At 52.1% G+C, this 15,427-nt stretch overlaps 1 protein-coding gene across 2 annotated transcripts in view; it reads right to left on the bottom strand.

Moving 5' to 3' along the window:
* Nucleotides 1–14,986, bottom strand: part of PHACTR3 (phosphatase and actin regulator 3) — a 274,427-nt gene extending 259,441 nt beyond the window's left edge. The window contains exon 1 of one of the 2 annotated variants that reach the window (XM_010365166.2): nucleotides 14,878–14,986. In XM_010365166.2, the coding sequence (XP_010363468.2) occupies nucleotides 14,878–14,986 (109 nt within the window). The remainder of the gene's footprint in view (nucleotides 1–14,877) is intronic. The other variant, XM_030915879.1, reaches the window with a different exon arrangement.
* Nucleotides 14,987–15,427: the final 441 nt, after the last annotated feature.

Here is a 15,427-nt window from a genome sequence, read left to right on the forward strand (position 1 = left end):
TGCATCATTTCTAACAGATGTACTGCTCTGGTGGGGGATGTTGATAACGTGTGGGGCCATGCATGTGGGCATGGGGGTCTATGGAATATCACTGGACCTTCCTCTCGGTTTTGCTGTGAACCTAACACTGGTCTTAGAAAGAAAGAAGGGTCGTGGTTTAGAAATACTGGTGCAAAGTCTTGAACGGAATAAGGGAATCAGCCCTAGGCACAGGGCTGTCTGAGGAAAGGGCATGCCAGGCATGGGGAACAGAACACACAAAGGCCCTGAGATGGGATCTGCTTGGAAGACATTTGTAGGCTCATATACAGCAACTGCTGTGATATACTGTTAAAAGAAATATCAAGATGTGCGGGAGCACACACAGAATGGGAATGTTGTGTCTGTGTGTGTGTGTGTGTATTTCAAAAGCTGTGCACAAAAGTTTTGTGTGGACCTTCCAGAGGATTCAGAGGCAACACTGGTGACTTCTTAGAGTGATGGCACTTCTCTGGGAGCAGCCAGAGAAGACCCAGAGGCCTGGAGAGTTGACGGGTGAGAGAAGCTGATTTTTGCCATATATCCTACTGTACTCTTTATATTTTTACCATATACATCTATCACTTTATAGAAAAACAACACAAAATGAAGTAACAGAGGCCTTGGCCCTGCTGCAGGGAGCCACATGGTTTCTGCAGTGACACCCTCAGCCCTTTAACATTCACAGTTCTCCCGATGCCATGGGCGAAGGGTCTGGAGAGCTTTGCAGAAATGGAGTCACAATGAATCTCATGGTCTCAGTGGGTGAGATCAGCCATGAACTCTCCCCCAACGGCACTGCACTGTGGGAAAAAGAAGGCAGAATCCCCTAAAGAAAGGAATTCGCCCTGGCTCCCGTGATGAGGAGCTGGAGTTGCTGGTGCCCCAATGTGGTCTCTAGTCCACTTTACCCAAAAACGCATCAGCTGTCTTCCTGAGGCCTCAGCTTCCTCATCTGTACCCTAAAATATCCATCAAGTTCCCTGCATGGTGTCACTCAGGAAGATGTGGAGGCCAAGACCAGAGCTGGTGCAGGGAGATGAGTGAGGAGCCTTGCCCGGGTGGAGACCTGTGAGGTGGATGCTGACGGGAGCCACCAGAAGTGGGGAACTGAAGCACTGGGGCCCTGTGGGAGGGACTGTGATGGCTCAGCCTGGAGGGAGGAGCAGGGGCCTTCGGAGAGGATGAGATGCGTCCATGCGAGGGACAAGAATAGCCAGAGCCCTGTCAAGGGCAGGCTTGGGCTGGTGCAAGTTGCTGGGGAGGCTGCCTCATCCCTGGCACTGCACTATGCACTAGAACGTTCTACAAGAATGAAGATGCTGTATGTGGCACTGCCCATCATGGAAGCCGCGAGTGTTGAGAGTGCTTAAAATGTGGTGCGTGCTGCAGAGGACCTGAATTTTTAATTTCATTTCATTTTAGTTCATTTAACATTAAAATAAATTTCAACTAGCACATATGGGACATGGGTCCTGCACAGGACAGCGCAGCGCTCAGAGATGACAGTGATTAGGTCATGAGGGCCCCACCCTCATCAATGATGAGTGCCTTATAAAAGAGGGTCCAGGCAGCCCTGTGTACATCTTTCTCTTGTGAGGATGTAGCAGCAAGGAACCATCTCTGAGGAACCGGCACTCACCGGACAGCAAATCTGCCGGCACCTTGATCTTGGACTTCACAGCCTGCAGAACAGTAAGCAATAAATTTCTGCTGTTTCCAAATTATCCATCTAAGATATTTTGTTGTTGCAGCCCAAAAAGTCTAAGACAGGAACCAGTAGAGCTCCTGGAGGCCACAGATCCAGGGAGCAGGGGGGCTGGCATGGATCTGTCCCCTCAGGCCTCCTTCTTAACCACCAGGCTCTATCCTCTGTCCCCAGTGAAGGAAAGAATAAACAAACAAACAGGCAAAGTTGAAAGTCTAACACCAACTGCTGGTGAAGAGGTGGTGAAACAGGCACTGCAAATGCAGGTGGGACTGAAACCAGCAATCAGGATGACTGGCTGCATCTGCCCAAATAGAAAATGTCCTATCTCAGCTCATCCAATTCTTGTCATCTACTCCAGAGAAACCCCAAACACAGGAAGGTATGCATGAGGCCGATCAAGTGGAAACAACCTAATTGTCCCTCACAGCAGAATGGCTGCCCTGTGGCATATCCACACTAGCGAATACCACTCAGCAGCCTCTTTTTACTGCAAAAGATCTTTGTAGTCTAACATCATTGGAGCTCTTATTTCCTGGCCTAGTACACGACAGAATAACATAACAATGCCATAATCACTCATGGTGAACACAATCACACGCACGCACACACGTGCACACATGAGTGCATATACACTCACCAGTACCATATATATCCCACAGACACATATGACTACAGAAGCAGAGGGCAGATAGTCTGGGCATCTCTGTCCTCCGTGGTAAAACAGCTGCCTACAGAAGTGGAGAGAAGGGCCTGGACTCCAGGATGGCAACCGTCCCAGCTCCCTGTGCCCCTACTCAAAATGCTTTCATTTTTGCCAGGAGGAGGAGCTCATGAGATACTTATATAATTAGAATGTTAATAATAAATAAAAGAGCAAATCTATAACCCTCTTCTAGAATTAGCATTGTTGTACACACTGTTAGGTGTTTTCTTCTTTAACTTTTAAAGGAAGATCGTTCACGTTTAAATAATGCCCTTTGTCACCCAAACATGTTCTCCTGCCAATTCAATGTGTACATTTCCTATGTTTACTGGATTTATATACTTAAGAGAGTTGTTTCTTTTCCCAGCAGAGACTCACCACAGCGCAGATTCATGCCACCAGCACCCCATCGCAGCAACTCTAGATTAAGTACTTTACAGAGTAACAATTCAAAAGCAGCCTCGTAGCCTGAGCTATAAATTACAGAAAATCCATAGCACTAGGCTTATAGGTAGTGCTTTAAATATAGATCATACGTTCTACAGCCATAGCAATGATGATCCCAAGAATCAGCCTGTACAAACCTATAAATAGTGACGGCTGTCTGTGTTTGCACAGAAGCCGTGATCTCTCTTGGCGCCCACCATTCATTAAAACCGATGTGCACACTGAAGCTGGTGGGTCCATCGGGATTTCGCATTTGGGGAAAGCAATTATGTAGGCAATTAAATTCTGGCGCCCTCACCAGCCTTCGCTCTGAGATATTAATAATAGTGCAAGGGTTTTCCAAAGCCTACGGGGGAATAACATTCACTTCTCTATTTGGCAGAGGGCTCTGCCGTCCCACAACTTGGGGTGCGACAAAGATTACACCTGGTACTTAAGGCTGCAGTTTGGGGTCACACACCCTGCCAGTTCTTTTCAATTGCTACTCGGGGGGGTCTGTGAGTCTACACACTGCGGCATACAGGGAGCCTCCCTGTTCCTGGGGATGGGCCCCGGAGGGCCATCAGCAGCTGGGAGTGAAGGTGCAGACATTAGAACAAGGTAGGCAGGTTCTGTTCTCGTGGAAACCTGGGACTCACAGCAAAGATGGGAAATGGAGCCTTCATTCGGCAACGGGCCTGAAGACCGCAGACTCACCAGGCGGGAGGAGTGTCCCTGAGATGCAGGCCCTGCTTTATATTTGATCATTTGAGTCTCTCATTCATCGATTCTTGTGCTCACTCATTCAACCAGTATTCACTGAGCACAGCGCCTGTGCCAGGCATGGGGGCCAGGCCACGGGGGTGGGTGGGGGGGTAGGGGCAAGACTAGCAAGCACAGGGCAGTTGGAGGGGCTGAGAAGCAGCCAGGAGCGTGGGGTGGGGCAGTACTGGGAGATGGCAGGAGGCTGAGGATGGGGACAGGCCTCAGGACTCAAAGGACTTGACCTTTGGGCTTGACCTTTGGACCTTTGACCTCAGGACTTGACCCAGCATGAGTGGAAGTATGGACTTTATCCTGGGAGAAACAGGAAACCTGGGAGGGTCTCCAGCCAGGAAGAGCTGAGAGCAGACTGACCTCTCCTGGAAGGGCACTGGGGCCACCAGATAGAGGATAAAGTGGGCAACAGCAGAGATGGCCCCGGGGACCAGGGATGCGGGGCTGCTGCATCGGACAGGGAGAGATGGGGCAGCGGGGACTGGGACAGGGGTGACAGAAATGCTGAGCAAGGGGGTGGATCCCAGATCTGTTTTAACTATATTCACTTTAACAATATTCAACCAAGTCTTTTTATCAAAAGCCCACTGCAGCTAAATCTGTAATAAATGAAAAAACTTCCTGTGCACTATTAGTGCTACAAATCAGACTCTCACATAGGAGTTTATGTGCTGTGTAAGTGAGAGGTTGTTTGTTTTACTGTGAGTTTCCTCCAAGCAGTCCTCAGCCACTGTGAGGTTCCTTCAAGCAGCCCTCAGCCACATACCCACAGTATGGACAGCAGAATTGGAGAGCCATTCATTCCCTCAGGACTCCCGACCCCCGGTGACCCGATCAAACACCAATGTAGGCACCAATGTGAAGGCCTTTGCAGCTTGTATCAGGGTTATAATCAGGAGACCTGATGATATGGAGATGAACCCGGAAGACCCGATGGGCCTCACGGAATCACTTAGGAAGCAGAGGGGAAGGCAGGAGTGGACAGGGTGGAAGGGAGGGAGGAGAGATTTGAAGGCTGAGAGGATTCAGCCACCCTTCCTGGCCTTGAAGGTGGACATGAGCCAGGTAAGGCACCGGCCTCTGGAGCTGAGAACCAAATTGACCCAGGCCCCAGCCCTAGCCCCAACCCCAGCCCCAGCCCCAGCCCCAGCCCCGGCTCCAGCAGACAACCAGCAAGAAAACAGGCACCTCAGTCCTACAGCCTCAAGGAACTGAATTCTGACAACCACCAGAACAAGCAGGAAGTGAATTATCTCCCAGAGTGTCTGGCAAAGAGCACAGCGCTGCGGAGACCCAGAGAGGGAAGCAGGCAAGCCCACCTGCACCCCTGACCCACAGGCTGTGTGTAGCAATAAATCAGTGTTGCTTCAGCTGCTGAGTTGGTGGTAAATTGTTCCGGCAGCGATAGACATCACTCCTGTGATCCTCCTGACCAGTTGTGAACACTGGTTTGGGAATCACATTCCATCCACGAGGAAAGTCAGGCTCAGAGAAGGGTGAACATGTACAAGGTCACACTGGGACCCGGGGCAGAGTTGGGGACACCCCACACCTGCATCCTGGCCCCAAGGGTCCTTCTTCCACCTCTGTGCTACCTACATCTCCTCCGCCCTGCTTAGACGATCCTCAGAAGAAAGGTGTGCTCATATCCAACATCAACTAAAGACAAAGGGAACAAGCCACAGATGAGGACAGGTGGAGAGAACCACCCCAGTGTCCACCTGTAGGGCACACGGGGTCCCACCTGTGGGGCACCACATCCCATCTGCAGAGAAAGGCTCTTTTCAGTCAGCAGCCTGCTCATTTCCAAGACAGGCATCCCACAGGGACAACCAGAGTTGGGGCATCTTTTAAGGGCTTCCAAAGCATGCAGCAACAACAAGCATTGACCTGCTGTCAGACGCTTTCCAGAACCAAAGGGATACAATATAAATCCGGGTTCATGAGAGACATGATCACAGAACGACCAAGAATCCAGCAGACTGTCCAGGCTCAAATTCAGCTCACCAGCTGTAACCCTTGGGCACGTTACTCCATCCCTTTCAGCCTTGGTTTTCCTCACCTGTCAAATGGGGTCACACCAGGTAGAGCCCACCTCCCACAAAGATGTGTAGATGAGTGAGCAGGACTGAGGACAGGTCCTGGCTGGTGTGGCTATCACTGTCCCTGCACAGTGACTGCAGGGTGACTGCTTTCCAATCGCCCACTGCAGTGACTCCCAAGCAAACAACGCAAATGATCAGTGTACAACATTCTGCACTGTCACCCATGACCACAATACTCTAGGTTGGAAATCACATTAATCTACAAATAAGAGTAATATTTCCTTATTTTTTATTATCGCAATGTTTAACCAAACCGTAAACAAATAATGGAGTTAATTTATCATGATTTCTCATGGATTATAGGAAAAGGCACAGATAGCAAAACCATTAAAATAAAAATCGAAACATGCACCAAGCCTTGAGTGCAGGAGCATCTTGGTTACTAGAATTATAGTGAATTAGGGTTGTTAAGAGGATTTAGTCACGGAAGATGGATAACGTGCAGTTCATACAGCTGTTTCGGACACTCGTAAGTGGAGAGACACAGTCCTTAGCTTGTATTAGAAACCTCATGCAGTGAAGAGAATCTATTTTTAGTGTTTGCCCTCTGGGTGAGTGGCAATGAACTTAGGTCCAAATGTGCAATGTGCGGGAGGCAGGGAGTCTGTGCCGGCCTCCAGGAGGCAGATTGACCACAGAGCAGGCCAGGGCAGGCCACCTGGATGGAGGCTCGGATGAAGAAGGGCTACCAAGGGCACCTGTCAGGCGACAGCACGAACACACAGGGTGGGTATTGGAGAAGACGTCCAGGCAGGCCTGCACATTCCCATCTCCAGGTCTGCTTGTAGAAAAGGTGTGTAAATCATTCAAGACGGTCTAAAAATACGACATATTTTCGGGAGGAAGAGCCAGCTTCTACCGCTGAGAGACTCATGCAAAGAGGCCACATGCCCACTTCCTGTAACTTGAGAGAGATAATGTTGCTAAATTAGGAGATTCTTTTTGCTAAATGGCTCTCCTTTAGGGAGAAGTGAAAAGCTCAATGTCAGAGCGACACTACTTGAAGAAACTACTGTGAGCCGCAAGAAGGGCCTCTGCACGGGGCTGAGGAGAGGAGGCCTCCCTGCCACCAACCCCATCTCCCCACCATCGCCTCCCCATCACGCTCTCCATTGGACACAGAGCTTACAGCACGCCTGCTAGGTGCCAGGCACGGGGTGCATGCCCTGCACACAAAAATGAGCCAGTCACTGCTGCCCTGGGTTTACCTTTGGTGGAGAAGATGGATCATTAACGAGAGAGTGAACAGGATGATTATTGTGCTGGGGGCCCTCATGACCACCCCAGGTTGAGTGATTCACTAGAGGACTCACAGGACTCGGCTGCAGCTGTACTCACAACTGTGATTTATAGCAACCGCAGGCAAAGCACACCCAGCAAAGAAAAACGTGCCTGGGGTGAAATCTGCCAGAAACCAGGCACAAGCATCTGAGGGTCCCTCCCAATGCAGTCACATTTTTGGGGATTTTCCCCAAAAATGGCCACAACATCACCTCCAACCTCATACGTTCTTCTCGCAGTGTGGCTTTGCAGCCTCCCGCTGAGAGGTGGGTTCATGCCAACCTCACCCCGAGTCAGGGAAGGCCGACTCTAAAGCAGGAGTGAGACTGTGATCCAAAGCCAGATCATAAGCGGGGACAGAACTTGACTCTGTTTCTCTCGGGTTGCTCACTTCTGCACCTCAAGCTGCCTATGCAAAAGCTGCCTATGCAAAAGCCAGAGTGGAAAGGACCCAAGGTCCAGCTCATGGCCCTAGCCGAGCTCCCAGCTGTCAGGGGCTGAACTGTATCCCCCCAATATGTATATGTTGAAGTTTTGATCCCCAGTGACACAGAATGCAATATTTGGAGAAGGCGTTTTTTAAAGGGGTGATTACATTAAAATGAGGCTGCTGAGGGGGTGGGGGTGCCAATCCAATCTGACTGGTATCCCTATATGAAGAAGAGATTTGGACAGTAAGAGTTTACAGGGGGAAAAGATCACCCCAGAATGGGGGGAGAGAGGCTTCACAGACGAGGTCTCACTGCTGGGCCTTGACAGATGGGTACACTCCACAGGAGGCCAGGAGCCTTCCGGTAGGAGGAGCAGCATGGGTGAAGGCCAGGGAGTGAAGGTGGAGGACTGGCTTAGATGGAGTGTTAAGGGCTGGGGGCTGGAGGACCTCCTAAGCCTCTGGTCAGAGCAGGGCTGTGCTGAGGCTGGCACACTAGGTTGAGAGAGAGAAGCATCCATATATGCATGCACACATGCACTCATGCACGCACACACGCATGCACACATACACTCATGAACGCACACACGCATGCACACACTTGCTCATGCACACACTTGTGCATGTAATACTCATGCACACCTTCACACACATGCATACACACACACAGGCACTCACACTCCTGCACAGCTTCAACCCTCACACACACACACAAACATACACAGGCACGTGAACTCATCACAGCTTCACACCCTCACACACAGTCATTCACACACAGGCACATACACACTCTTGCACAGCCTCACACACACATGCATACACACACAATCAGTCACACACAGGCATGCGCACTCATGTACAGCCTCACACTCTCATGCACGTTCACACACATTTGTCCTTAAGAGCACCACCCAAGGCACTGAGGCACTGAGTCAGGGCTGCCCTGTTGCACACACGGGCACCAGCACGACACCTTCTTGCCCACTCGCTCACTTGTGTTTCCTTTGGCCCACACAGTTTGTGACTAAAATGCCTGGCCCAGGAACCTTCCATAGAGAGCCCCCCAGTCTGGCCCACTTCACAGTGTGAGGCCCAAGAGCTGCTGAATTCCCTCCAGGAAAGGCCTTCCACAGGTCCACACGTGAATCCTCCCTGGTGACTGGTGCACCTAAGTAGCTTTCCTGAAAATACCATAATCACACAAAATCGACATTGCTCCAGGTAATGTAGGCCACAAGGTCACCAGTGTCCAAAGGGCAACTCCCCCTGCTCAACACAAAGCCCACAACGCAGACCTGGGCCAGCCCAGAGAAGGCCAGACCCCCCGTCTTCTCATCCCCACATCCCAGCCAGCCCCAGCCCAGGCTAGGAGTCCTATGCAAGGGATGTGTATTGTTGTTTTTCCTTAAAATAAACCGCTACCGAAGTTTGGTAGAAATCCCGAATCAGAGGAGGGTTCTGGGAAAGCCAGCGCCCTAGGCTTGTTGAGAGTCAGTCCGAGGCTGCTTGTGTAGGTGGGCACGCAGGGAGCCTCCCTCCTGGGGCCGGCCCTGGGAAAGCAGCCAGGCTGCGAGAAGGAGCATCCAAATTGCTCCACACAGCTGATCCTTGCTTGGAAAATTGTCAACCTGGGACTCATAGCAACGATGGGAAAAGCCAATTGTCAATCATATCAATAAAACCATGTAGGCTACCAGATCAGACCAATTCTTGCCCAAAACCTGCTCTGAGTTTTGGTTTGGAAGCCATGGTCCACTTCACAGTCAGGGGTAAAGTAAATTGACTGCATCTGCCCCCAACCCCGGACCACCCTTCCTCCCTCTACTCAACTCACTCAGGGCTAGGAATCCCCACCAGAATTAACAGATCCCTGGGTTAAACCCAGTGACTCCTGTAATCCTTATTAAAACCCTGTATTCGACCTCATAATATTCATTCACACACGTTATAGTAGATAAGAAAAATAAATGCAAAGAAAAAGCTATGCAAGACTCAAAAGGAAACGTGGAGGGATGTGTTTTCGAGTAGCCATCCTGGTATGTCCTGGGCTGAGGACTTCTCGGGGTGCAGGACTTTCAGAGCTAAAACCAGGACCCTCTCTGCTACACTGAGAAAAGTTGTTCACTCTAAACTTGAGGCAGAAAAAGGTTACTTAAGACACAAAAAGCAAAAACAAAGAAAAAGCTGGATACATTTTACCACATCAGAGCTAAAAGCTTCTATTCAACCAAGAACACCATAAACAAAGTGAAAAGACACATAACAGACAGGACATGAATATTTGCATCCGGCAGAGGATCCGGTTCCAGACCAGATCAACGGCACTCACAAACCACTCGGAAAAACACGAACGACCCCTGGAAAAAGAGGGCAAAGTAAATGAAGAGGCAACGCTCAGAGAGTGAAATCCAAATGGCCAAGTCACATAAGAAAAACTCTCAAGCAATCAAGGCAATGCAAATTAAACAATGTAATTTTCACTTCTCTGGAGGATTGGCAAAATTTCAGAATGTGAATGTATCAAGTGCTGGTGAGAGAAACGGGTACCTCCGACACTGCTGTTGGGAGTGACACAGCCACTATGGGAAACAGTCTAGCAATAGCAGGCTAAATTTAAAATGCATTCATCCTAAGCCCCAGGAGTTCCATTCTTAGGATGTGCTTTACCGAGAAATGCTTGTACAGATGCGTCCAGCGCCTCATGCAGGTTGGCCCCTGCAGCACAGCCTGTGACAGGATCTGAGAAGGTCCTCCATGGCCATCGATAGCAGAAAGGCGAAAACAGCCATGGAATATTCTAAAGCAGTTAGACGGAACCTATGAAGCCAGATAAATCTCCAAGACATACTGCAGAATGGGAACAGCTTCACAACGAGAAGTGCTGTGTGATGCCATTTCTTTAAAAAGCACATGCTTCTGTCAAGAAAGTCTGGTGGGAAACACCATGAATGGTAACAGTGGCTTCCCTGGGGAAGGGCGAAGGGTGGGGGGGATTCATGTTCCAGAGGGATTTGAGCCTTATTTGCAATGTTTTCAATTTCTCACTTGGAGGATGTATTCATGATGTACTAGTGTAATTAAATATATACGTGTATGTGTTTGAGTAATTTTTTTTCCAGAAAAACTTATCCCCTGAGTTGGAGACCACATTATTCATTCATCCAATAAAATATTTATGGAGTTCCAAGTACAGGGTAGGCTTTTGTTTTTTTTTTTTTTTTTTTTCAGACGGAGTCTCGTTCTGTCACCCAGCCTGGAGTGCAGTGGTGCAATCTCAGCTCACTGCAAATTCTGCCTCCTGGGTTCACACCATTCTCCTGCCTCAGCCTCCCGAGTAGCTGGGACTACAGGCGCCCGCCACCACACCCAGCTAATTTTTTTTGCATCTTTAGTAGAGATGGGGTTTCACCATGTTAGCCAGGATGGTCTCGATCTCCTGACCTCGTGATCTGCCCGCCTCAGCCTCCCAAAGTGCTGGGATTACAGGTGTGAGCCACTGCGCCCGGCCCTAGGCCATTTCGAAAGATTGGGGATCACTCCTTTCCCTTCAGACAAAAACAGAGCAATCAGCTTGGTCATCAGCAAAGTTCACTAGCAGACAGCAGTCTGGTAATGGGGTGACAGCTGCGTGGGGATTTGGGATAAGTGGTGAGAAAATGTGATTCGGAGCAGGTGAAGGAGAAGCAGACCTGAGGGGCCACTGGCTGTGGGGAGGTTCTTGGCTCTCACAGGTGTGCCTTGAGCACCCTGCGGGGAAAGGAGAGAAAGGAAGATGTGTAGCTGGGTCACACCTCTCCCAGGGCCTTCTCCAGCTGCCAGGACATCATGACTGCCTTTTGCCTCCAAGCACCCATTGGTCATAGGAAAGAAAACAAGGCTGCAGGGTGATTTGCAATGCACGGCGGGTTTTGCAGGTCAGGTGAGCCTTGCACTGCCATGCTGGAGTTTGTGATCCCAGCACCCATCTCCTTCTGTGATCCTCCTGATTTCCTGCTGGACTGGAGGAGACAGTGAGCTAGGTCTCAGCCGTCCAGTCCTCCCCACTCCCTCACTCCAGTAAGTGGTTCAAGGGCCAGTGACATGACCCAGCCTGAGTCCGGGACAGACAAGGAGAGGCTAGCTGGAGCTACAGACGCCCAGTTTCCTGAATTAACAGATGGCCCTTTGCTTCTGTGTGTCTAGTCCATTTCAGTCACTTGCTACCAGAAAAGCCTGCTAAGTCCAGCTGGTTGTCATTAAGATTTCAAAAGAATTGGGCAACTCCAGACCCAATCCGGGTCTTCAGAGTTATTGCCTTCAGGGAGTCTTGCCCAGCCCCAACTCTGAGCTGAGCCAGGGAAACAAGGCATTAAATTTCAAACTGTCTTTTGCAGCCCCTAAAGCCACAACTTTTAATGAGCATCAGCTGGGACATGTCATGATATCATCGATCGCGCCTTTCCCTTCAAAAAAAAATGTTTAATAGGAAAAAAAAATCTCATTTAGTGCAGAAATAACCCACTACGAGTCAGCGCTTCGAAATCAGACTTCGAAGTCTGGAAGAACGAGTGGTTAATTTGTTCCTGAAGTCATGCAGCCCTGACCCCAGAAATAGCACTTTACCCCTTTAAGGGTGAGAGTTAAGGTTCCCAAGCAAGCTCCAGGAAGTAGCCACACAAATCAGGGAAGCCGAGCTTCAGGTGGCAGCTGGGCAGATCCTCCCGGTTCCAAAAGGAACAAAGGCAAAGGGACCTTCTCGGGGTCTGGCATCAGAGTGCCCAAAGAGTTGTGGGCACACAGCCTGGTTCTTCCTTGGGTGCCAGGACCCTTGCTCCAAACCAAAACATGGCATTTGGACTGGGTCCTATCTGACTCAACGTTGACATGCAATGTTGAAACCAAGAAACCCAGCCACACCCTCTGCCTCAGCCCCTCCCAAGTGACCTCCTTTAAGTGCCAGCCTCGTTCTGATGAATCTCAGATTGGAGCCTCCAGACCAACCACCGACCCTAGCTCCAGACTCAGAAGTGCAATGGCCCAGGGTACACGGCCCCCCCAAATTAACATGGTTGGTACGGAATGCGTGCTTCCTCTCCCAGACCTCCCCTCTCCACAGAAAGTGAAGGTATGCACTGCAGAAGCCCCCCACCAGTCTCCCTCCTCCCCCACCAAGCCTTCCACACCTCCATAAACAGCACCACCATCCACCTGGTGCTCAGACCCCAGACCTGCATGGCATCCTGGATTTAGGGTACCCAAGTCATGAGCGGGTCCTATCAGCCCTGCCACTAAAATGCCCCAGTGCTTCCCACTTTCTCCATCTCTGAGGTACCCTCCTGTCCTCCAAGCAGCTGGCAACTCCCCTGCTGCCACAACCGCGAGGAGCTTTGTCTCAGACACTGAGGGACATGCAATTCCTCAGCCTAGAACCTGCCAGTGGCCTCAGGTTGCACGTGTAAAACCCCTAGGGGCTTATGATGGAGGCCAAGGCCCATGGGCCACCTCCCCAAACTCAGCTCCTTCCAGTCCCCTAGCTCATGGGCTTCCAGCCTCAACCACCCTCCTGCTCCCCAGTGCCACCAAGTGAATTCTCACCTCGAGGCCGCCCTGCTCCCCGCAGCATCTCAGCATCTAGATCAGCGTCTGAAGCATTTTCAATGATGAATAATCATTTGCTGACCCACTGACAAAATATTCCAGTTTTCTCCTTGGGGAAAGTGGGTCAGCAGTGGCTGAGCCCTGCCATCCATCCATCAAGGCCTAGACAGAGGCCGCAGAACTATTTTAAAAATGCCCAACGACTGAGGAGCACAAGGAACAGGTGAGGAGTTGCGTAATTATTGCAGGCAGAACATGGGCTCCTGGTGGCCCTGAACACACTGCCAAGCTGCTGAAGGTTAGGACTGGCAATGCCCTTTCCCAAAATCCAACCCAGAATACACCTCACTGTGCTTAGTACTCATGCATTGCCAAAAACAGGGATGCTTTAGGGGAGGACACTGACACTCGTGGGCACCTACTCTGTGCAGGCACTGGGGGAGGAATTTCTGTCCCATTAGAGGGGGACACCCTAGAGGGGCCTCATCTCCTTTTCCCGACTCCACCCTGGGAGCTCAGCACAGGGACTGGCACTCAGTAGGCGCTCAATATTCCTGATGAGTGGATTCAGCTGCCCATCCTCTGTGCCTGGGCTAAGTTTCTGCCACGAGCTTCTCCTCCAAGGGCACCACAGAAGGCCTGGCAGATCATGGGCTCTCAAGTGTCCCCCAAATCCCCATGTCCCCCCTTCTTGACTTTGTGACTCCACGTATCCCTGTATCTCAGGGTTTAACAACCCCAGCACTAGTCTGTGGACTACACTATTATCGCCTTGAGGGGAAGGAGGGCTCCTAGCAGTGCAGGATGCTTAGCAGTGTCCCTGGCTTCTGCCCACTGGGTGCCAGTGGCGTTCCCCCAGGTGTGACAACCAGAAATGTCTTCAAGGGAAAGCAGCATCAACCCGTTTCGAGGCACTGAAAAGAACCACTGATGGATCTAAACCAGAGTTTCCCGAATGGCCTGATCCCAGAGTTTCCTGGTGCTTTGGTTAAAAACACAGATTCTCCCAGGAGATTGTAAGGGGCAGGCCTGGGTGGGGCCCCTGGAACAATCTGTAGTAAGTGCCCCCGGTATCCTCACCAAGGGCGGAAACACTGACCTAGCTCTCCTCCACCCCACTCTGGGTTCTGCCTGCTGGACACCTGGTACTCATGCACCCATGGTCACTGAGCACAGGCAACACTCTAGCCTTGTTGCCAGGAGGCCTGAGGCCCCTCCCCATCCTCAACTCCTCTTTCCTGGCCCAGCTGGGGCCCTGGCCATTTTCTGGATTCTTCAGGCCCCTCTTCCTAGATCCCATCCATTGAACTGCAGCTGGACCCTCTCCGGGGCCTGATGTCTGCCCAGCAGGGGCCAGGGGCCAACCCACGTGGGTGGAGGCCCATGGCCCTCCCTGGGGAAGAAGAGCGAACAAGCACAGAGCCCTCCCTTGAGTGACCAGTGCTGTCCATATGATCCCAACTGCTGCCCCCAAGACGCAGGTATTGGATTACCCCCATTTTACAGATGCAGAAACTGAGGCGCATTAAGGTCCAATGCCATGCGCACAGGCTCCTGCAACTGGCAGAGGGGAATTCCAAACCCCAGACTGCCTAACCCAACGCCAGCACTTCTGAGCCTGCGGGCACTGCCCTTGTTTAGGCAGAGACTCTGGCGACTTTGCTGCGGCGGGGAAGCCCTAGACCCGAGGCGCCCACCTCTGTGGCTGGGGGCGCAGCGGGCATCCTGGCCACCCGCAACGGCCAAGGGCAAGGGATCCAGGAGGGGTCGTCCCCCAGCGCCTCGTGCCCGGCCAGGACCCCAGTCCCCGCGTCCCGCGTCCCCTCCCCTCCCCGCGGCGAGCGCTTACCTTGCGCAGGGCCTCGGGCGGTGGCAACGGCGTCCCGGGCCCCGAAGGCGCTCAGCAGCGACCGCAGGGGCGCAGGACAGCGGGCGCGCCCCCCGCCACGGCCGCGCATCCCGCCGGAGGGCCGCGGAGCCGAGCGGGGGCCGCGGGGAGGCGCCGGCGGGGCGGGACTGGGACCAGGGCCGGGGGCGGCGCCGCCACTCGAGGCCGGCCCCTCCGCCGGGCGGGGGCTCCGAGGGGCGCCGCTGTGACCTTGACCCGCCCGGAGCCCCAGCCTGGCCCGGGCGAGCTGGAGCGGGAGTGGAGACCTCAGCGCCGTGCCCGGGGCCTTCCAGGGACGCCCTAGAAACGTTAAAGGGACAGCCGGGCGGGAGGTGTAGCCGCCGGTTCCCCGCGCTGTAAACAGGCAGCAGCGCTGGAGCCGCTGTGGGGCAGCGGGCGAGTCGCTTGGCCTCTCTGAGCCTCAGTGGTCTGGTGTGTAAAATGGGCTGGGGCTGAAGGGGGATGGGCCGAGACTGAGCGGGGCCTGGCGCTCCCTAAATTGGAGACTCCT

Source organism: Rhinopithecus roxellana, chromosome 13 (assembly GCF_007565055.1).
Source record: "Rhinopithecus roxellana isolate Shanxi Qingling chromosome 13, ASM756505v1, whole genome shotgun sequence".
Taxonomy (NCBI): domain Eukaryota; kingdom Metazoa; phylum Chordata; class Mammalia; order Primates; family Cercopithecidae; genus Rhinopithecus; species Rhinopithecus roxellana.